Source organism: Mercenaria mercenaria, chromosome 5 (genome assembly GCF_021730395.1).
Source record: "Mercenaria mercenaria strain notata chromosome 5, MADL_Memer_1, whole genome shotgun sequence".
NCBI classification, from domain to species: Eukaryota; Metazoa; Mollusca; class Bivalvia; order Venerida; family Veneridae; genus Mercenaria; species Mercenaria mercenaria.
This window is the reverse complement of record NC_069365.1, coordinates 88,269,182-88,293,680: the sequence shown is the minus strand read 5'-3', so window position 1 is coordinate 88,293,680 and position 24,499 is coordinate 88,269,182. Positions and strand designations below refer to the sequence as shown.

General features: G+C 34.3%; 1 protein-coding gene across 2 annotated transcripts in view; it reads right to left on the bottom strand.

Annotated features, from left to right (window-relative positions):
• The window catches only part of LOC123559199 (uncharacterized), a 164,585-nt gene extending 140,819 nt beyond the window's left edge, over nt 1-23,766 (bottom strand). Inside the window, exons 1-3 of one of the 2 annotated variants that reach the window (XM_045351012.2) lie at nt 23,377-23,765; nt 11,606-11,824; nt 7,912-9,668 (exon numbers count right to left, since the gene is read on the bottom strand). In XM_045351012.2, the coding sequence (XP_045206947.1) occupies nt 9,445-9,668; nt 11,606-11,824; nt 23,377-23,677 (744 nt within the window). In that variant the 5' untranslated portion in view covers nt 23,678-23,765 and the 3' untranslated portion in view covers nt 7,912-9,444. Of the gene's footprint in view, nt 1-7,911; nt 9,669-11,605; nt 11,825-23,376 lie in introns of those variants that run through there. The other variant, XM_053544250.1, reaches the window with a different exon arrangement.
• Between the last annotated feature and the right edge of the window lie 733 nt (nt 23,767-24,499).

Here is a 24,499-nt window from a genome sequence, read left to right as displayed (position 1 = left end):
ATAAAATATTTCTGTGTTTTAGTGATATACTCCTAAACCTTAAGATTTAATTCGACATGGAAAAGGTTGGGAAACCAAAATTCGGTCATTTGGTTTATGGAATATCTCAGTTATTGTCGATTCCGAAAATGGCAAATCGACGGAAAAACAGTTAATTGGAGTGGTATTTGTTGCACAAACATTTTGTTTTTCAGTGTACACTAATAGAATGTGGTCCAATTGATGGGATACCAATTTGTAAAAAATGTGCGTTTTGTAATATTATTTAAACGAATGCGACTACTTTGGAGCCGTACACCTGTTGACTTTCAAAGAACAACTGGCTTTGACGATGAAATGTAATGCTCATGATCATCATCAAAGACCTTCGACTACCTTGCACAGAAATATGAAAATTAATACGTCAAACCGTTTTCTATCTATTTGTACTTCATCACCCCTCTTTACGAGTATAATGTGCAGCTGCGCGCCTGTACACGAAATTTAAAGTAGAATGGACAGTAGAATACACAAATAGCTTAACAGCTGAATAGAGCCTTTGAAATCAAAAATATTGTAAAATAAGAGCTGAAAAACAAACGCTAACCTTGTTTAGCTTTGTGTCCGACCTCTCTGTTCTGCTTAACATTATTGAATAATTTTGATTTGCTGCCAATAAAATTTTGTCCGAAGTTCAGATGTATACCGAATTACCCATCTTTACCAAGCAAACGAATGATGTGACTTATACACACGCCATAACGCCGCTTGTCAGAACAAATAGGCAACCCGTATCCTCGATGATTTTATTCAATAACACTCCATTCCAGATGCAACATTTTCCTAGACTGAATTGCAGAAAGCTAAAATCCTGAACAAATGCTAACATGAGTAACTTTCCGTTTCCTCAAGCGTTTCCGTTATAAACACTTTTATGTAGTAATTGCAAGTACGGTATGCATACACTATACATTTGTACCATGGTCTCACGAACATAATAAAAGCCCAGTTTATAATAATAATCGCATAGATATGTCTTTTTTTCAGTTATTCTCAAGAACAAGATGGCGTCGTTTTAAGAAAAAAATAAAAAGTAGTCCGCCAAGCTTTACAAGTCACTGACCTGTATATATTTTTAGACAATTGAGATTAAAACCAAGACCAAGTGGGGTTTTTCCCTCATGACGTCAGAGTGTAAAAATAGCCGTAATATAGGTCATATTCATGCGCTTTGTTGTAGGTGCTCTTATTTATTAGAGGATGTAGGAAGTGGATGCGCTTTGCCGTTTTGCACTAAGAAGTGCCGGGCTTTCATTTTCCCGTCTTAATTCCATTGGAGGCGGAGCTTACGCACCGCCCCAATGATCAAAATGACCACACCCGTGAACTGCTCGTGCGTGAAATTGATTAATCGAGTCACGTTATATTATATGGACTGGATTAGAGTAACAGAAGCCGAAATTATAGCTCTTGCGTATCTACTGAAAAATAACATAGATTTATTTCTCAAGAGAACATAAATTCCTATAATTTAAATATTCGCTAATCAGCGATTTATATTTCCATGTCATAACTGACTTTTGCACAAGTCAGAAAGCAATCAAAATATGCATGTACTTAATAGCAAAGGATTATAGAATCTAGATATTCCATTAATCACTGTAAAACCAAAGCTGTATGAGCAATCTGAATGCGCACTCAGTATGTCAATAACAGACATAACTATTAAACATCGGAAACAGTTTATTAAATACAAACTGCTAGGACTTTGCCACTGAATCTTTTACCAGAAAAATGCAATATCCAAATTGATTATTTTCTTAAAAATGTCTTGATCAGACTAAATTCCAAATTTTCGGAAATAATGTCGCATTTCGTGAAACTTTTCTTGAAAATAATAGGCCAAAATGAAGCATTAGGCCATTTCGGTACTATGAGCGTACCCACGGCTCTACAATGAAGGAGTTGAAAAAAAGTACGTGAAACTAAGCAAATTTGGGGTATTAGCCAGTTATTACAACCACTCCAATCCTAAGTGAAGGCATCTATATCCTCTGTGTCATAATCTAAGAAATTAGAATTATAACGCTTCAGTTTTCGATATTGGGAACTAGCAAATCGATCCACATTGTGCGGATCGCATAAAGTGCCAACGAAACAGACGAACTCGTTAGTCACTTCCCATCGTCAGTATTACTGAGTTTGCTAGAACTCTTCTCTTTTTCATAATCTGACCATACATTATGAAAGACGTTATCTTTACAATTGACAACGTAAGACCCCGCTGTTGTATGGGAGGCATCAGAATATACAAGAGTTCACGTGGGAGAATAACTAGATCAGAATCTTTTATTTAGACTGCACAGATTAGAACGCCAGAATTTAATTTCTGTGACACAGAGACTTGTGGGTGAAAGTTTATAGGTACCGTCCCTAGACGTCCTGGTTTCTATTTCTTAGTATCAATATCTAGTCATCAGACGACTTAGATTCCCAAATAAAGACGAAAGGGAAATTATTTTCACTGTGTGCATTGAGCCTTGAGTAGACTAAAAGGTAACCAATTCAGAATTGTACCTAAGGTTAAAATACAATCATTTACTCGTCTGTTAGGTATACTGATAGAAAATTCGACACTGTTCCAACAGCTTCCTATCCATTCTAAAACCTGCGCCGGTACCCAAATCGATTTTGACGAAACCTGCCTCTAAAATACTTTTCTTAACAAAAACTGAATCTGACCAGGTTAAGATCGTACGTTTTATTTGTACCCCAACCATCATCCAGAAACATGATAATTTTTATGCCGTTGCTTCTCCAATATTTAACCATTTGACGCAAACACCTACTAAAAATGAAAGGGGCGCTACTCAGACCAAACGGTTAAACAGTAAAACAATAGTTTTTCCCCTTTAGGTTGAAGCCCGGGAATGTTTGGTGAGCAGGAAAATTATCTTTTTTTTTGCCTTGTTTATTGATAGAAATACTAAATGGTTTAACTATGTGTGGAGTGAAAGGGGTTTCTATTATGCAGTGATTTAAAAGTAACTCTTCCACAGAATTTTCGACAAAGTCCATTTTTTCTAGCGCAGATTTATTGGTTTTAGAAAATGAACGTTCCGGCGTTTCTAATAAAGGCAATTTATACTCATATTTAACAGTTTCAATAATATCTGCGTTCGAGCCGATATTTTCCCAGAAGGCAACGTGACTTTTCAAACGACCTTTTACATGTTTACAAGTTTTGTACAATCAAGTTAAAATTGACTTTATTGTTTGTTCCTTAAAAATTCTGTATCAGAAAAATAACTTAAGTACTTATTATTTATCCTTATCTGTTCTTGTGGCTGTAAACTCTGGTTCAGACTGTTTGAAGGTGTTGTATAAAGGCGTATTTTGTCTGCCTCCGCTGAATTTGCAGTCTTTTTGGAAGTGTCCCCCTGTAACCACAGCTGAAACACACATCTTTCTGGGTAGCCTGCCTGGGGCCTCGAAAAAGCTAATTTTGTGTGGTGCCAGTCGGTTGGCCCGGTAATCTTGATAGTTGATAATCTTAATGCACCAAGCATTTGCGTTGTTTCTCCCCATGAAATAAGAAGACCGTTTGTAAGGATTATAAAAAGAGAACTCTCTAGGACTAGAAGTGGTAGATTTAAGCCTTTTGACCGCTCTATACTCGGCCTGTTTAATCTTCTTGTCATCAACGATACCACTGCCAAGTTTAGGTTTATTGTATTCGTTTACAGTTAACCAACCCCCGGGGGAACTATCTGCAACCTTAATTAATTTATTTCTGTATTTGAGTTTAGCAACTACCACGTTAACAATTTGACAGCCCTACTTCCACTTCTAGTCTTTGAAGAATGTTGGAGTTGAATTCGTATTGAATACGACTGGATTCCTTTTTGAATTTGACTTCTGCAGCTAACTTTACAGATCTGATATTTAAATCTTTCTTGAAATCTTTAAGCTGTGCGTCAAGATAAGTCCGAAATAAATCGAAAGCTTCAAAAGCTTCAGAAAGACAACTATCCCCGGGGACTTAACGTTACGGTTATGTGAAGCCTCTGTGTCGTTTGTGTACTCGTTTTCGCAGCGTCTTTTGTCTTTTGAAGACCCTTTCTCAGCTACAATAGTTTGCAAATGCCGAAGTTCCTCGTACTCTGGCAAGATCAACGTAGAACTGGAGTTACCCCTCCAATCATGGCTGCTATCCATAATTCAATTAAATATAACAAAACCGTTTGCCCGTTGAACCTCGAAATATATAATATATATATGGTTATTACTGTTTATTTTCATGCAAGATGTATGACGTTATAGTTAAAGTTTACTTATACACTTTTTATATATGTACGATGTCATATTTCATAATATAAGCTGGCAGAGCAAAAGTTACTAAAGTATTTGAGCTAGAAATGAGTTATTTTTGTTACATTGAGCTGAAATCTGAGTAAGTTATTCAGATATCTTGGAAAACGCATGGATATCCTTACTTGTATGTTTTCTTTCTGTTGTATATAATAAAAACTGCTAATACAGTAAAAAAAGGAAAATGTTGTCCACTTGACAAAAATATGATAAAAAGTTTGAAGTTGTTTTATATTTTAGACGAGTATATTCGAAACATTTGCTCAGAAATAAAAAAAAAGAGCACCGCAATGCGTAACACTATATACGCGCGAGAGTATGACCTTTGACGCATAAGTGTGACATTGACCTTGTAGCTAGCCATCATGAACATGGATTCTGCACATTGTGTCGATATGGTTAACATTTGGGTCAAGTTTCTTCAAAATCATTCGAAGGGTTCAAGAGTTACAGAACGAAGACCTTTGACCCCTAAGTGTGACATTGACCTTGGAGCAAGACATCAAGAACATGCGTTCTGCACGTAGTCTCGATGTGATGAACATTTGTGCCAAGTTTTTTTTTACTATCCTTCAAGCAGTTCAAGAGTTACAGATCGAACACGAAACACACTCATATGACAACTGACCCCTAAGTGTGACCCTGACCTTGAAGCAAGCCAACCAGAAATTGCGCTCTGTACGTCGCCTCAATGTTGTTAATATTTGTGTCAGGTTTCTTTGAAATCCTTTAAGAAGGTCAAAAATTATAGAGCGGACACGAAATTGCTAACGGACGGACGGATGGACACCGGGGGTATAACATAATACGTCCCTTCGGGCGTATACAAATAAAACAAAATTAAATAATTTGACGAATTTGTCATGACATTTAATTTATAAATTGCTTCAGTTCTTCATTCTCACGTGAATACTAGTTTAACTTGGTCATGCGATTATCCTGTCCATATCTTAATCAAAGCGCTCAAAGCGCTGATGGCGGCTGCTAATCAATGTGTAAAATATTATTAAGAAAGCGACATCTGAGGAATTGATAATATAAACCGGAAGAACTCTTTTTTTCAAAATGGCCTTGGTTACAAAATTAATCCTTTTTCACTGCCAGTAATTGTTTATATACACACTGATTCAGTCTTTTAACGAATAGTTTTGATCCTTTTTAATTATTTGTGACGAAAACTACAATATAAATTACATCGACGATGTTTTACTATAAATAAATAATATAAGCTTTTTCTCCAAATCATTCAGCTTTTAAGATTTCCTTCTAAAGCTTTTGGACAGTGCCTGTCATGAATTATATACACACTGATTTGGTCCTTATCAGATATCTGTGAGATTTTTGTGAATGAAAACAACACAAACATACTCCACAAATGCACCTCAGAATGTCAGTTCTGCAACCAGCGTATTTTAGAGGTGCATCAATTATCACTCCATCCGTTATACTAAAAAATCCGCTCTACATAACAGCAGGCTTCGCAAAAATGCTGAACATTAAGTCAGACAAACTTACAACTTTAGTCAGACCGGGAAAAAAGTCGAAAAATATGTAACCGGCGAAACGAAACCGTTTTAATATTTATACATATATTTGTATCAAATCAGATATATTGAACCACACCATAAGAAAACCAACCGTCATAGTGCGTTTGCGATCAGCATGGATCAAGACCAGCTTGTGTATCCACGTAGTCTGGTCAGGATCCATGCTGTTAGTTTTCACAGCCTATTGCAACTTGAGAAACCGTTAGCGAACATCATTGATCCTGACCAGACTGTGCGGATCCTCAGCTTGATCTGGGTCCATGCTGGTCACAAATGCACTATGTTGGTTTTCTCATGGTGCGACTCAAATGAATTTTGCTGAAGTGAACAGACCCTGTCTTAAAACAATTTAATTTTTAAGGTGGTCAAATCTGTTATTCGACGACTTGCTATAGACTGCCGTTTCAAAAAGGCGAGTATTAATATCATCGTTAATTGGCAATATCAACGCCTGGGGAAATCCATATCACTGCTGATTATCGATTTTTTATAAATAGCCTAATTAGCATTTGGTCATATTTTCGCGTGTTTGAAACGAAAACGAGACAATGTGGACATTCTTAGATCACTACGGTTGCATTAATATATCTTACAAGTTGATAGCTATGACGAACATTTAAGTTTATTCTGACATATTTGAAAATTGTTACAACTTGCTGGAAAACCTATGGGAGGTACAAACTGGTATTGTCTACAGTATGGACCGGAAATGTTCGGAAACTTTTCCGTTGAAATTCCGTTTCTATTTTTAGCCGTGGATTATTGCTAGCAGAAGTCATCGTTCTTTATCAAATACAGCCTTATATTTCAGGAGTTATACATGTGACACTGCGGTTAGGAAACATGTTTGAATTTTCAGTCTAGATTCCCAGGCTAGGTTTCTACCTTTTCTACGTTATAAGCTACTTGAACTCTACAGTAGGGCAGTACTATGCAATAGCTAATCAATATCATGGCTCCAGTTCACATGACATGAGGTCATCGTTTATTCAAGTGACCATAAACTTGCATATTTGTATTCATACACGTGGTTGTTTTAATTAAAACGTTGACTTCAGTTTGTATTGATTTTAGTCGCCGAATTTACATTAAAAATGATATTAAGGCATATATTGTAGCATTGCATATTATGCACGTTGTGTAGATAATTGTTTCCCTGAAAAGCCTGGAACTATTTTTGGTTGTGTTGTTAGGATGGTCTTAAGAACTGACAAGATTTCTCAAACTGAGTATTCTTTTTGACACTGGTGACAGCAGCCACCAAAAACGGGATTGGTAACATACACTAAGAATCACTGAAATAAAGTAAATATTGAAGTAGATATAAAATAATTGGTAAACATGCATGAAGAATGTATATTTTCTGCATTATTTAAAAAGCGTTGCAACGGTTTACCACCTGCATAATATTGTTGGTTATTTATAAGAATAGCTTTAAAAGTCGTACGCCAATAAGTTTGTATCACTAGTCACTTTCAGAGTATTCACTTTTTGTTGATTTTTGAGATAAATTAATTTTGGCTTAAAATGTGTGGGGAAGCCCCTTTAAGAATATGATGATTTCCAGAATAAGAAAATCAGATGGAGATACATCAGATGTTTCCCTTCAGTAAAGAATGTAAACTCACTTTAATGTTTTTAATGACACAAGAGAGGTCGGTTAAGATTATGAAATCTATTAAAAATGGATGGTTCTAATCCAGACTAAGCAGAATGTATCAAAAGGGAAGCTGGTAATGCTACACTATGGTGTTTTATACATAACTAAAATAGTCCTTTAATCTCTATAACAACTCGGGAATTTGGGAATATGTTATATTGTATCACCAGACTTCGACCTTGTACGCTGATCGGCCTGGTACTGAACTAGAGTGTAATTACTGTTCAAGGATAAGTAGCGAATGGGAGTTCTCCATCTGTATTTAATCAAGTACTGCTTTCAATTTCAGCCAATAGGGTGATTTGTTCCACTAAAATATCTAAAGCATTTTATCAAAACGGAAACCAGTTCATTTGTATGTTTTAATGTGAACACATCTATAAACTACATGCACATAAGAAGTATATTTATCAATTACGTTATGTTGTAGTCTAGCGCAGAATTGACCTATTAATCATTTTGTGCAAGCTGAAATATGAAGGTAACCATGGCAACAATTATATAAACATCTTACGGTTTCACCAAAATAGTACCAGCTTACAAATGGTATAAAGGCATTCGGAATCTGAAAACTTTACTGCATTTACATATACTAGTACTTTCATTTCTTTTATGAAGAAGGAATTTAGTAGGTAAATAGTATAAAGCTAGATAAGCAATATAGTGAAAAGTTTCACATTCAATGGGTTTTGTCTAAAATCGGATAGGATTAGCAACTAACATCAAATTGGACGTTTGTTTCATCAATTTCGTAACAGAATTTTTCATAATTTTGCAAAACCTAAACATTGTTTAAGTTATACAACATTCGAAGAGATCTCCAGAAGTAGTAATACAATTCTTTTTTCAAAACTGCGAGCCAAAAATTAATAACAAGTACAGACTAAAAATAGGTCCTTGTCGCTAAATCAATCCGTAGTGTTCAAGTACTAACTAAAATAGGTCCTTGCCACTTAATCAATCCTTAATGTTCAGGCACTGACTTAGAATAGGCCCTTGCTTAGTGTTCAAGTACTGACTTAAAAAAGATCCTTGCCGCTAAATCAGTCCTTAGTGTTCAAGTACTGACTAAGAAATAGGTCCTTGCCACTAAATCAATCCTTAATGTGCAGGCACTGACTTAGAATAAGTCCTTGCTTAGTGTTCAAGTACTGACTTAAAAAAGATCCTTGCCGCTAAATCAGTCCTTAGTGTTCAAGTACTGACTAAAAAATAGGTCCTTGCCACTAAATCAATCCTTAATGTTCAGGAACTGACTAAGAATAGGTCCTTGCTTAGTGTTCAAGTACTGACTTAAAATAAGTTCTTGCCACTAATTAAATCCTTTGTGTTCAAGTACTGACTTACAACAAGTTCTTGCCACTAAATCAATCCTTAGTGTTCAAGTACTGACTTAAAATTAGTCCATGCCGCTAAATCAATCCTAGGTGGTTACGTACTAACTTAAAATAGGTCATTACCACTAAATCCATCCTTCGTGTTCAAGTACTGACTTAAGATAAGTCCTTGATGCTAAATCAATCCTTCGTTTTCAAGTTCTGACTTTAAATAAGTCCTTGCCGCTAAATCAATCCTTCTTGTTCAAGTACTGATTTAGAATAAGTCCTTGCCACTTAATCAATCCTTAGTGTTCTTTAAAGCACTGGTTTATGTCCGTGTAGTCATTAACTATTTAAAAAGAAACGAACAGAACCTCTATTACGGAATATGTAAATCAAACATTAAATCTACTTAATATTAAACACAGCTTGTGTAATATGGCTTAGCATACTACTGTATCTCACTTCTGTTTTGGTACATAGCTGTTCCACTTTTATCCGACAACATATGTAAATACTATGTGAAACAATACATACACAACTGAAATAGCAACAACACTTATTGTCACTATGGTGTATAAACAAACACTTCACACAATGTCATAAGGTCCTCCATCTCATGTTTGATTTTTAAGAACTTCCCGTAGAGTGTATTCGAACAGGTAATTGTAAGCCGGAAAGGATCTTTGTCAACCTGTGGACCGAAGTATGTACCGCATAGTTTCCCGCCATCGTTGATGACGTCATCACGGCTGTCCGAAACAGTAACTCTGAAATTTGTATTGCGCCTACCTAAAATGAAAAAACGATATCTGTTAGTTTACACAGTACTTCACATAGAAATATTGGCATGTGTAACTGGAAACTCGTGTGCCACACAGATATACATATTGTGCGATATTGTGATGTATGAAATCACTTGAAGTGTCCCATTTCCTGACAAAGTTTTCCGCTTACTATAGCTATAAAATATACGTTTTCGATAGTTTGGCAAAGGAAATTTGGGGGAATTCTCATCAAGCGAACATGAACAAGAGGAAGATGATGACACTGAATCGTTGAATTGAGTTTCACAGCTCAAATAGAAAGGTTTCTCCTACAGTTTACTTAGTGGCCTATTTCTAACTCTTTTTGAATTTGACATAAATTTCACGAGGACAAATATTCTAAAGTATGCTCAGGTTTCATATAGATCAGGAGAACTAGAGCGTTTGTATAACTGCGAATGTTTATCTATTATTTGACATGCATGGCTTTTGTCCCTAGTGTAAAGAAAAGAAAAGACTAAGTCCAGCTTTTATATAGACAACCAATATACTATCAGGTTTCCTGAAGAACTTGTTGCCTCTAGAGAGTTGACAATATTTTTCAATGGTTTCAACTAGCGAAGTATTTTACCTTCGCATTGATCTTAATGTTTACGAAGACATATTTTAAAGAGGGTTTTGATATAAATAAGTTAGGAAATACGCCATCTTGTGTGTTTGGGTACCACTGCACGTTTAATAAAACGGACTTTATGGCGTAACGAAAGCTTGTACATTGCATACGGAGATGGTTTTATGAATCAATGTCAGATAATGAGCAAATATTTTAAAACGGCAGCGTTAACATCTTTCTAAGGATAGGGTAAAAATTAAAACATTTTAAAGGTTAGCTATTAAAATCTCAAATGAATTTTATTTTTGGAATTCCATACCTCACAGAGCATTACTACGTAATATAGAAAATTGTTCAGAGGAAGTAGGAAATATGTTTTATAAAGGTTAGCTTGTAAACGAATATATATTTTGTCTAGAATTACACGTAGCTCGACTTTTAATTTGTAGAAAATTTCAAACATCTGTTTCAGAAGTATTATTATCTTTTTTTATTTGTATGTGTAACATATTTATCTAGGTACTAACAGTATTATCATTTTGACAGCCCTCTACTTTCAATTCTATTTTGCAAAGAACGTTTCAAAATGTCGACACTTGCATTGCATGGAAAAAAAATTTGATATTTTCACAACACTTCTCTTGAAATAATCGTCTTATTCTGAACAGTATGGTATACATTTTCTGCAAAGCAAAGGCCGATAGATCCTCCGTAAACATAAAACAAAAAATCATTCGAGGGGCAGTTTTAAAACACTTTATATGAAACTTAAACTCTACGATGTTGAAAAAAACAACAACATATATTCGCAAAATTGTGAATGTCATACAGTCCCTCAGTTTCAAAACCTGTGTGAGGTAGAAACTTTTTCAAATTACTGAGCAGTCCAGGAAAAACAACAGACATACGACCTTTATTTATTGATTGATTTGCCAAAAATTCTTATTACACAATACAGTTTTGAAAAAAAATCATTTTTAATACAAACAAACATTGAAGATAAAAGATTCATCCGAATGTGTAGATCTACCTCATTAAGGCTTTAAAAGTGACCTTATTTCTAACTTGACCTAGATTTCATGAAAACAAACTACGCTCTTAATATTTTGCATGCATATCAGATAGAAACTACGGCCTCTACAGTATCGAAATTATGAAATAGGGCGGTTGAAACTGATGCAATGACCTTGACCCTTGTCTTGCTACAGCAATCTTTTAGAATATCTATCATTAAGCTTAACCGAGACTTTGTAACTATAAATCATCTGTGTAAGTTTGGAGAACATTGTCTGGTAATGTGTTAACAATCAGAAATGTTGGCATGAAGTAAGATCACATATATTTCTTACACGCGTCATTTCTCAAGCAGATTTCAACTTCCTTTACAGGACCGGATGTACCGAATTCCACCGCCCAATAAGAGAACAAATTGTCTGTGTGTGAACAGCTTTGTCCGTCTAAATTACTGTCCGTGTTTCCATCAATGGCCTTGTCTGCAGTTAAAGAACTTTGCCAGTGGGTGTATGTAGAAGACTGCCACGCTGTGGCTTCTTTTAAAAGATCTTTATCTACAAAGTAAACATTATCTCTTTTTTGAAGTCAGTTTGCAAATCAATTTTCTACAATTTCTACATGTGAAAAGGTAAGATTATTCAAAATTGTTCCAGTTAAATCTGTTCCTGTAATATTGACAAGCCTGCATTACTGATATTTGACATTTCATGACCTTACCTTGATAGCATTTGTAGCCAACCAATATCACCATTTACTACAGAAATTGCTGTATATTTTACAACATTGAGGGAATCTGCAGCTACTGGCGTGTCCCCAAGGCATATGCTCAACGTGTTATCACCAGCACACAGTCAACTCAAAATATTTGTTAATTTGTAAATGCTTGATATATTAACCCCTCAATAGTTAAATACTGAGCCAGGAACAAATTGTTTTATAATCAATTAACTGGCACAAGTAGAAGGAATCATTTGAGAACTCGTAACTGTCGCCAGGTGTGCCGAAAACATGATTACCCCGACCTTTCAGTCTTAAAGAACATCCTAAGTTTTATCTAAAAAGTGTTTGTCACAACATAAACAAACATCACTTCGGGTCCATGGTATTTATTAGGCGTTTCTATGCTATTTACATGAATATAGATAACTCTGGTATACGTTACCTATTTCGTTTCAAGTTTCAGATGAAAAGTGATTAGACCTTATTTGATATATGAATTTGCAAAAACAGAAACAAACGTTTAGTGTAATAGTATGTCATACTAAGGTCTATTGAATACAATTTCAAGTCAAATTAATTACATTTCATGCTAAGTTCAGTTCAAACAATACTATTACAGTCAAACCTGTCTACAAAGACCACCCATGGGAGAGCCAAAATGTGGTCTTTGTTGGGAGGTGGTCTTTATTCACAGGTTAAAATACACTGTAAATGTTAAAATGGGAAACAAAACATGTGGTCTTTAGAGACAGGTGGTCTCTGGTCAGAGGTGGTCTTTAACACAGATTTGACTGTATTTAACATTGCAGTGCCGAGCGTTTCAGTTGAGGCAAACATGTTTAAAACACCAGTACATTTTCGCAAAAACTGTTTTATATCATATTGGTTGAAGCTAAAAACCATAAGTATTCGTCAGAGGTACTGACCGTGGATGAATTATACTTTATGTTTATGTGTAGTTATCTCTACTAGGTGAAGCATGTGTTATTATTATACATAATCTATAGAGACATGTGAATAATTAATGGGTCTACCTGAATATATCATTACTCCTTTTTCAGCCTTAAACATGACATTATTATGAGCTTGGTACAGCTTATTTAGCCTAGCTGCTTCTACTATATACTATATGGTTAAACTAAGTACTATTTGATTATTTGTGTTTTTTTTTTCAAGAAGTAAATTTTCAGATCTTGAAGTTGGATGTATTTGAGATACGTACATGTAGCTCGGAATATTTGAATCGCACTATTTTTCTGTGTCTTACTGTAAACCTAGAAACGTTCGCGAACACTATATTTCACGTTTTTATGAAGTTTTAGCGGCTTCAAAGATTCGCAGAATACGCTAATACTTAATAGCTTAAGCACATAACAAATGGTCGCAGGTAAAAAATTTTTTTTGGTTGGATTTAACGTCGCATCGACACATGATAGGTCATATGGCGACTTTCCAGCTTTTTTTAATGGCGGAGGAAGACCCCAGGTGCCCCTTCGTGCATTATTTCATCACGAGCGGGCACCTGGGTAGAACCACCGACCTTCCGTAAGCCAGCTGGAAGGCTTCCTCACATGAAGAATTCAAAGCCCCGAGTGAGGCTCGAACCCACATCGATGAGGGGCAAGTGATTTGAAGTCAGCGACCTTAACCACTCGGCCACGGAGTCCCCCCGCAGGTAAAATAACAGATAAGACAGCACGTAAACTGGGCAAATACTAGTAACTGGTCACTTATACTTAACACATTTTAATCTATCCTATATTGTGATCGTGGGTGAAATTCACGTTCTTCAAATGCACCGTTTGTAATCACAAATCGCTTAAAAGTAGTACAAGAAAGCAGACCGATATGTCTATACGGAATTTTTGTGACATCAAATTTGATCAAACAAGCACAAGCATTTTTCCATGTGATAACTGGACCATGGCTGAGAATGGTAACAATGTTTTAACAATAAGATTTATTGTTTAGGCATTGTAACTGAAAATACAAACTTCAAGTAGGAGCTATCTATATTATATGTATGTGAAGTTAACTGCATCAGAATACAAGGACTGAAAAAATGATTAAAATATCATTTCCTGAAAAAGTGTTATTTGAGCTGAAAAAAAATGATCCCGGATGAAATATTTGGAAAAAATGGAGACAACTCTGCAAATACTTTATGATAGGCTTAGGTGACAATTGACCTAGTACCTCATCCAAACTACCCACTTTTTACCTCTAACCATGAAAAAAGCATGCCTATTTGCCACATGGATTAGCAACCTGAATACAAAATTATGTAAAGATCAAATAATTGATTGCCCTGGGGAAAGCAGGACATTTTTTGTGGTGAAATTTGTCAACAAACAGACGATTTTTTTAAAAAAGTCAAAACCCACAGAATTTCACAAGGTGAAATATGTTGAAAAGGCTAGTGCTGGAAAGAGAACAATCTCAACTACCCATACATATGCGTCAAAGTATGGGAAAAATATCTAGAAATATGAGAAAATCGAAGAAATCAATTTCAAGACTGTTAGATGCATAACTGTGTAATTATACATGGCATTTATCATAGATAGGTTACTTTTCCTTTGCACTGATTTAACATGGGCAGGATTAGGATTAAGAAACGGTGTTCACTCAAACATTTCACTATATAATTAGTTTGTTTCCCTTGCGTAAAGAAGGCTTAGGGTAAATCTCTATATTGTTTGATACGGTAACATAGCCAAGGTGATTAAAATAACAGGCTCGAACAAATATTTTACTACTGTCAGTGTTTCACATACTTTTCGCTAGCATAAAATGTTTGCATATTGTCCCATAGACGATGTTTTTTTATTGTATCACATTTTTGTTTAAATTATATGATCCTCGATATAAGTATATGATATAAATATACTACAATAAGAAATTTCTATATTATTAAAACATCTCTTTTTCCAGAGTTTTCGGGTTCAGGAATATCTCTACATTCATTGCTCTGATTTTTCATCATCCGGAACATGTTATCTGTCCTGATCCCGATTTTTCATGCCAAGCAATATCTCCTAACTGGCTTTAGACAAAACGCTTGTGATCAGGAATGTCTAAACTCACCATGCGTCGACACACCGTACTTGGCAATGCCTTTACCGTCCTTACTCCGGCTGTGTATTATCAAGATTTCAAAACTGTCATTATCCCGATTGTTTGCTTTCAGCAATGTCTTAATTGCCATAATCTCGATGTTAACGTGCTCATAAATATCTCAACTGTCAAGGAATATCTGAACTGTAACTATTCCGATTGTCCGTAATTTTATATATATTTGCCTCAAGTGTCCATATTCAGGAATATCTAATCTATCCCTATCTCGAGTGTTTGTGCTCAGAAATAACTTAGCTGCTGAATGGTCAAGGACATTTTCAGTGTCCCGATTGCCTGTGCTCAGGTGTAGCTTATCTGTCCTAGGAGTATTTAGCTGTCTTTTTCTCGATTGGCCGTGCTGAGGTATATCTTAGCTGTCCTCGCCAGAATTGTCCGTACTTTGGAACTTGTGTCTATGATCAGGAAGGAATGTTTACTGTCCTTGACCTGACTGACCTTAATAAGGAACATATATCACCCGTCCTTAACCCTAATTTCCATGCTCTGGAATATTTTTATGCTTCTTATCCCTATCGATTATTCTTGGAAATATCTTATCTGTACTTATTTCGAGTGTCCGTGTCCATGATTAGGAATATCTATACTATCCTTACGCCGAATGTCCATGATCAGTTATATGTTAATTGCCATTGTTTCGATTGTTCGTGCTCAGGATAATCTTAACTGCCGCTAACTACGCTAATTTTTCAAAATCTTGGAAATCTTAATTGTCCCTATTTTCCGTTATCGCGAATAGCTAACTGTCTTTAACCCAAGTTTCCGTGCACATGAGTATCTTAATTGTCCTTTACTTGACATTTAATATACTTTCGTTTTTTATTAGTATTGGTACCTTTAAAATAGATACAAACCGCTGCTTTAGGACTGCTACCTTAAAAATAAAACAGCTACCTTATAATAATGTTAAGGTAAAAGTCTTCTAGTAAAATGACATGCAATTTTGTTTCAAGAATGATAGACCTTTAAATAATTTTTCAGGGATGTGAATACATTTTAAGAAAGTCTTTATTGTAAATAATGTTCATTCTGAATATAATTTTGTATGTAGAATTGCCGGATTGTGATGATGCTTAGTGCTCAACTTAAAAAAAAACAAAAAACTATCTATACTTCATTTAAGGGTTCGGACCATGTGACTTGCGGTTACATTTAATTTGGAATATTTGAATAGCACTTTTCTGCCTGCTAGTTCATTCATTTCATTATATACAACTTGATGTTGTGTGATTCATGGATACAGTGGCAAAAACACTTGTAATGACGACTGCTAACCTACACATGTACAAATAAAATATGATTAAACTAAGACAATATCGGTTTATTACTCAGTTATTTCCCTTTATAAACAGAAAAGTAAATCCGGGGAAAGTAATTGTGTCCCTGTAAATCTGATCAAGTTTTAATTTTTTGAATTTGTCTACTATGTTCATGAACAAATAACCAATTATCAACTCTTCTTTAAGTATCACATGTATAAAAAGATATTACTGGTTTTCATCGGGAAAAAATCCTTGGAATGATAAAAAGCAGTCATGATTGAAAAGAAAACTGCCGATTTGTTTCGAGTTTTAAAAATTCTATAAAGACAGAAGTTTTGAGCAGTGGAAATTAAGATTAAAATAGATGAATTATACACTTTTCCCGTTCCTTAGTAACGGAAGTAAAATTTTGCGCATGCACTCTCAACGTGTGGCTAAAAAAACATAGTTTCAGAATGTAAACTACGTTCAACTTCCTCACATATATATTCAATTAATTTGGTCCATATGAGCCGGTATCATTATAAATTATCACTAGAGGACAAAGAACAATATCCTTTTTACATCTACAACTGCCTTGCTCAAAATGAGAAGCCTTCACTTAAGTAAGCACTTTATAACTGATAATAAGGGATTCATAATGATCAGGCAAAACTTTTTTCTTCAGCCATAGTGATTTTCATTTTGAAAAATTTAAGTTATTCCATCACACGATTTGACAGAAGTTACGACACGTCGCCGCTGAATTAACTTACATGATTATGTCATTAATTAAATCAAATTTAAAAATGAAAAATTGATTAAAGCGACCAACCCACACATCGTGGTGTGAGATTTACAAAAAAAAAAAAAAAAAAAAAAAAAAAAAAAAAAACATTTCCTATATTCACCTTTATGTTGCATATTTGATGTTCTAACAAGGTATTTTTCATCAAATTCTGTTGAAAATTGTTGTTTTCCTAATAAATTTAAAATGAAAACATCCGTTTACGATTTCTGATAAGGGTTTCCCGGTTTACAAAAATACGGAATTCCGTTCAACGATCACCTTGCAAGCATCACGTGACAGTGAGAGATATAACACCAATCAAGATACGCAACAGAGCGCATGTAGGTATCGCACAGTATTATAGCGTTAAAATGTAAACAAACAAAACAATAACATACGATGCAATTAGTGATTCATCGTTGGTCAAGCGATTAACGATATTCGTATTATACTTTTTCGTCGGGAGTTCGATTCCCAGACCTGTAATTTTTTACCTGTATTTCATTTCTTTTTCTTTAAAATACGATTAAACGAAGAAAAATGAGTTAGTTAATCTAGTTCTAACTTGTTCACTAACTCATATATGCCATTATTGACACGTAAGTATGTTTAAATACACTTCGCCATTAATATGATCTAATATTTTTGAAGCTTTCCTGTGATATTTTTAAAGATATACGGGTTAGTTTTATGAATTTTATAACAATCTTACATTGCACTTTAATAAAAATATTTCCGGTCATAATTTCAGTATCGATTTATCTAAAGATACTACCGATTTTATACTAGACAGGTAGCAGTCGTTAGAGGCCTTCAAAACAAATATCTCTACTATAAAATCCTCTTTAATAGCACTTTCTTGAAAAAATTACAATATCTCTGACTCTAGAGAGAAAATGGTTTTCTGAGAACATATCAGTGTCAGTATGAAGAAAGAAACTAACATTATTACAGATTATTTGATCTCAACAGACTTTGTAAGTCTAATTTTATACGAATATAAGAAACTATGCGATACATATAAATGTGCGCTCTATTGATTATCAGAGACGGAAGCAAAATATTCGAATGCGCAGTTTTGGTTTGCTGCCGATAGTGTCAAAAAATACTGTCGCGTCTCGTTCTATACTTATCATTGTTTTACAAAAGTAAACCGTTGCAACAGTTTATAGAAGTGCATGAGAAAAACTGCGAAAACTCGAATGTTGTCGTAGTTTTGGAAACTAGAAACTGATCAACCATTAAGTTTTATGTAAATATATGAAACAGTGTCAGTATTTTGCCTTTCGATGATAAATTATTTTGAAAATCACAAATCACAATGTGCGGGTTAGTCGCTTTAAGAGTAGTTGAAGAAGATATTTCATTTCCGTTAATGGATTTTAAAAATTCAAAAACTAAAGATTTTCGATGGGGTTACAGATTCATCACATTTGGTGTACAAATGCCGCCCCCTAACGCCCCCATCCCCCACACAAATACACACACCACACTTTATAACGCCCTCACGCACACTATAATATGTAATACAATTATGCGCATCTTTAAAATACGAGACAGTGGCTATATCCTTTTTAGAAAAAAATATATAGAATTGCAAAGTGCATATTGTCTTATGAATTTTTAGCAAGCAGTAAAATACAGACCTAATACTCTAGCTTCTTTTCCAAATGTGTAAATTTCACTCATGAAATTGTTATGACTTTCTTTTCTTCTCTCTCTCTACCTTTCTTTCTTTTTTTCTTTTATATTGATGCATGCAGCAAGAATTACCAATACAACAATACAATACAAGGAAATTCATTGATGCAAGCATCAAAGACGCCGCCAAGTGTTGTGTCTGAAGTACATTTATTGCAATATGAGAAATCACCTAATTATTAGTTTGGTTAGTCTGACTGGTTAAAAATATCAACATAGCACATAATACAATATGTGTTATAAACTGTTAAGAGCATGAAGAATAAGCATGATAGAAAAGTATTACCATGCAATACAAATCCTCTACCTGCAATGACACTGACATTGCGAGTAGGTGGTCCCTTTACATACAAAATTAAAGTAATTATTTCACCAACTAAGGTCAGCACCTATGAAAAGTTCTGTTATGCAGGAGCATGTGTATGAAGTTTCACAGAAATGCAGTTTGTTGAGAAATGAGGAAATGTTGAAAGATAATTATTTCAAAGTTGTGGTTCACAGAAACCATTATTTTTATTATATAATGTAATGAGTGTTTTCTATTCACTGATGAAGTTTCATGGACCTTAGTCACCTACATTATAGATTTCAGAATGCAGATTATACAGTTTCCGTTGTCAAAACAACCAAAAATCTTGTCCAAGTAAAGAATGATATAACATGAATAATCTCTAAATTGCTCCTATTCACGAAGCAAATGTCATGAATCTTTCTTATATACTTTTGGAATATCGTAGAATTCATTTTTTTGGACGAACTTTAAACTTGAAGTCCTCGTTGAACAGTAAGGTTACTAGGAATATGTCAGTGTCTAGATTCAAATCTAATATTACAAGAAATTTAGCAAGCATAATAGCCCACTGCCAAAGTGTAGAAAATGTTTTAATGAAAATCTTTTCTTAAGTTAGACATGGACAGATACAAAAACAAACTATCTATAACAGAAAAAAAAAGACAAATGAAACAAATAACAAGATATAATACAACCAGAGCAACTGACTAGTCATATAAAATTAATGAAAATATAAATTCAGCAAGGAAATCTATTTGAAAGTCACTGATGCTTTGATAAGTTATGGTCCCATGGCTTTTGATATTTCGATCTAACCGCATTTTAAAGAAGCATAATAACTTGTCACTGACAAATTCAGCCAAATAATGGCCCTTTATTGCACACCTTAGTTGACAGTGAATATCGATAAACAATAAGTATATGACACATAAGCAAAAAAAGTCAAAGGTTAGAATCAAGATGAGTCTATAAAATACATGTATCTAGAAATATTCTGACCAGTTGTACATGTGGTCACAAATGGGAAACTCCATGCTTCAAAGTTAAGGTAACCTTAACAATTAAATGAATATACAACTGTAAAAGGAATCTGCAAAAATGTGCGCATTCTGAAATTACATCACTTTGCCTATCAAAAAAGAAAATAAGACAAAAGATTAAAAACAAGTTAACAGCGGCACTTCCTACGTTCATTTTAACATATATTATGTTTATTGATTCCTTTATCTAATTTGTTAATACGTTTTTTTCAAGGAATTTTATGCAGACAAAGTGTAATTTTCCGTATTTTTATTTCTTAATATTCTTTCGAAGTTTACTGAAAGGTTAACTATTGTAAAATACATGAACGCTCCCTTGTCCGCGATTCACGCGTTGCAGTATGGTATATCTGCGGTGTGTTCTATTTATAGAAAATGAGATAGGTAAGTAGGTCATGCTAAGGTCAGAAATAGAATTCTTGACTTACAGAGTAACCTCCCTTATCAATAAATCGGATCAACATTTTGACGAAATTGTAAATAAAAAAAAAATTATTTTCTGCTCGACAAATAAGGAGAGGAAAGACAGATAACATTGTTTTATATCACATAATAAGTTGCATTACATACATTTCTTATGTTTTCTTTATGCCATTTTTTTATTCACTAAAATCTATTGTGCAATATTGTGGGTCCTTTAACAAACTATTCACTGTGTTCAGTTTATCATTCCGAAACTATTCATTACCATCTTTACAGGGTCCAAAATAAAAGTGTATCCCATGTACTCTCTGTATCGGTCGAGTTCGCGAGTTTCCGCGCGCGTTCGGAAATACCACGGACATGAGCAATAAAGAAATTTTACAAAAATCACCAACTTTTAAACGTCCAGAGAAGCAAAAAGACATTAAAATAATTTCAAAATAAAAACATATATAAAAAATTATTGTCTGTAGAATACTTCAATAGGATAATAAATATTCTCAAATTATGAATAAAGCGGCTACAAGGGAAAGAATAAGATACGTATCACAGGTTTTTGCTTATTTATCCAGTAACTATATGCCGTAAACTGAGACTGATGGTGTTTTTTAATCGCAAAGGGAAGCATTAATTCTTCTTTTTAGATATATTATTTTTATACCTTTGTAAAGAGAAAAGAATGACGAACACTTCAATAGGATAATAAATATTATGTTCTCCGTGACTATTTGATAAACGACATTGTGTCTGAAATCATTAGTCCTCCACCTCTGATTCATGTGGGGAAGTTGGCAGTTACTTGCGGAGAACAGGTTTGTACTGGTACAGAATCCAGGAACACTGGTTAGGTTAACTGCCCGCCGTTATATGACTGCAATACTGTTGAAAAACGGCGTTAAACCCAAAACAAACAAACAAACAAATCATTCTAATAAAAACAATATTAGTTCATTTTTTTCCTTCTTTGTTTCTATTGGAAAATATCAACCAGATAAAAGTCGATATCGCCCAGCCAGGTGATTTCAAGGGGGATAATTTTACCGATAAGGCGGCAAATTTTACCGAATTGTTGATCATGATTTGACAACGGTGGACACAGTCCCTCTTTTGTTTTTGCTTTTCACATTATATCCAAATGTCAAATTCATTTCGTATGCAAACTGATCATTGTAATATTATTTTTATTTCTGTTGATTTTTATTATATTTTTTTAAAGTTTTTATTTAACAAAGTCAAAGATTCGGAGTGGGGCAGAGGGTGGGGTGACTGTAGTGGTCAAATTTAAAAGGGGTGAATTTTCCGGGTAGTTGTGGGGGTGTTCTACACTTACATTCTGTTGTTAGACATAGACCTCTGTTTTAGTGGAAATCAAGTTTATTGTTTAAATTGTGCTTCTTATAGACCGTTGCTGATTTCTGTACACGGTATATTTTCTTGAGTTTAACGATGATATCAAAGCTACTCGCCCACACACGGGTGAAAGTTTTCAACATGTTTATTTCCATCAAGTCTGGCATATAATGTATACATGGCACTGAACAATGAGGCAGTGGGTAAAAATCAACGTTAGATTTTGGTAAAAATGCAAGACGAATGTAGATTTACGTTCTGCATTAGTTCAAAAGCATTGCAACGGTTTACTACCTTCTGCACAATATTTTGGTTATTTACAAGTATGTCTTGAAAAAACTCTTATGCCAATAGGTTTGTGCCACTATGACCCGGTCTTATAAGCTGACATCATCTAACTAACAAACAAGTTCAATGCTATTATGGTCTTGGTCACCAAGGCAGCATGTTTTAAGATGTTCGTTGCAAAATAATTTTTGATAAATTGCGCTCAGCAGCAACCCGTATATTATAGAGACAGCAAGCAATTTCAGTGACAAAGAGCAGCTCCTTTAAGAATTCTTAAGAAATATCATTCAACTCAGAGAAAAATATACAATACAGTGCTATTGGAAGAAAAAACTCTTGAAAGATAAAATGAAAAGAATGACATTTTCAATCATAAGGAACAAGTTTTACGCCTTTTTTGTGAGTGGATTGAGAATGCTTGCGGACGGATAAAAATATGAATAAAAGCAGCTTCTCAGGTAAGATATATCATATATATATATACACATATCTATCTCTACACAAGATATTTTTACAATAAATTATCTGACCAATTCCTATTTAATTATATCAATACAATTCGGAATACATAATGATTTTATTTAGGTTTCCTAATTTTTGATCAACAAGAGCGGCCGTTTTGTCACACGTAAAGAACACATGCGCATTAAAATTAAAACATCTGGTTAATCAACAGGACAAAAACAACGACGTTGTAAATTCATATATACTGACAATACTGAAAAACAAATGACTGCAGGAAAGGAGAAAAATAGTTAAATAGGTACTTAAAAAATCCTACAACTCAATACTTCAATACAATCCATATATTTTCTAACCGGAAATGTTTGAATTATTTCAATTTATTAAAAAAATATAAAACGATTTTCCCAATTCTGCAATAAAGAAAGATTATAACTTCTAAAACTCTAGTTCGCTACAAACATATTTTTCGGTACAGTTATGTAAAATGAGTTATTATTTAGTGAATTTCTTTCGTTTTACGATGACATGTATGAGTTTCAATAAGACCATGTACTAGTTAATACGCATTAATTACCAAAAGTTTCAAATATATTTACATATCTACATAAATTTTATGATATCACATAGATTATCATGAATAAGACATGAGAAATGATCTTACCAAAGTTTCTTCGGAAGAAGATTTTCCAGCCTTTCTCGGGCTTACCCGACTTCGTCTCGTCAAGGGGATAGTAGTCGGTAAGCTTGCATTTTCCATTTTCTTTATGAAAGTTTACCGACAGGCAACCGTATGTGTCATCACAGAGGGCAACACATGCTTGTACGGAATTTGTATCAAAATGAAAAATTACATTTCCTTTTATTTCATTTTTTGAGTATAACTCGTAAGCGAAAGATTGTTTGAGCCCATACGCTACGGCACAAAAATGAAACAATACGTATGAGAAAATAACCAGTTCCATGGTTTTATCTTAGTTTCCAAACGCCAAAGTGCACGCTTTTACTACAATATCAACGGCAGAACTAAACATTTCGCGCAACTTAATAGCAGTGTATTTAAAATTCTCGTGACTGCTGTATCGCCGGGAGAAGGGTTGTTAATAAAGTAACGTTAAATTTCGTATGTAGCGACACACGAGGACAAAATTCAGCTAATAGTATGGATAAAAATAACCATATTTACTGTTTCACAATTATCATTTTACAGTTTAAAGCGCTCATTTAACTACGTTGTAAGCTCTTATTATATGCCTCCAGTTAGTGCATAGTGAGTGACGTCATACCGCTTCGTCATAAGACATAGTGTATCTTTAAGAATACAACAAGGTTTGACATATTGTATCTTCAAGACCACAATAGGGTTTGACATAGTAACATAGTATTATCTTAAGAAACACAACAAGGTGTGTCATAGTGTATCTTTAAGAACACAACAATTTTTGACACACTGTAGCTTTAAGACCACAAGGTTTGACATGGTATACATTTGTAACTTTAAAAACACAACAAGGTGTGACTTAGTATACCTTTATGAACACAAGCTTACATATATCATTTTATGAGCATTACATTATTATTTTTCAGATAGTGAATCTGTTATGACGATGTACATTTTCCGTACGAATACGTATTCTCTATGTGCGAGTTCGGAAATCTCCGGTTATTATCTGTAATGACCGAAGGATGCCGAAATAGCATACGAGAACACGTAACCGCACGGAAATTGCTGATTATTCTGACGGATCCACTACCATAAAATACCTACAACAAGAACTGGTGTTTTC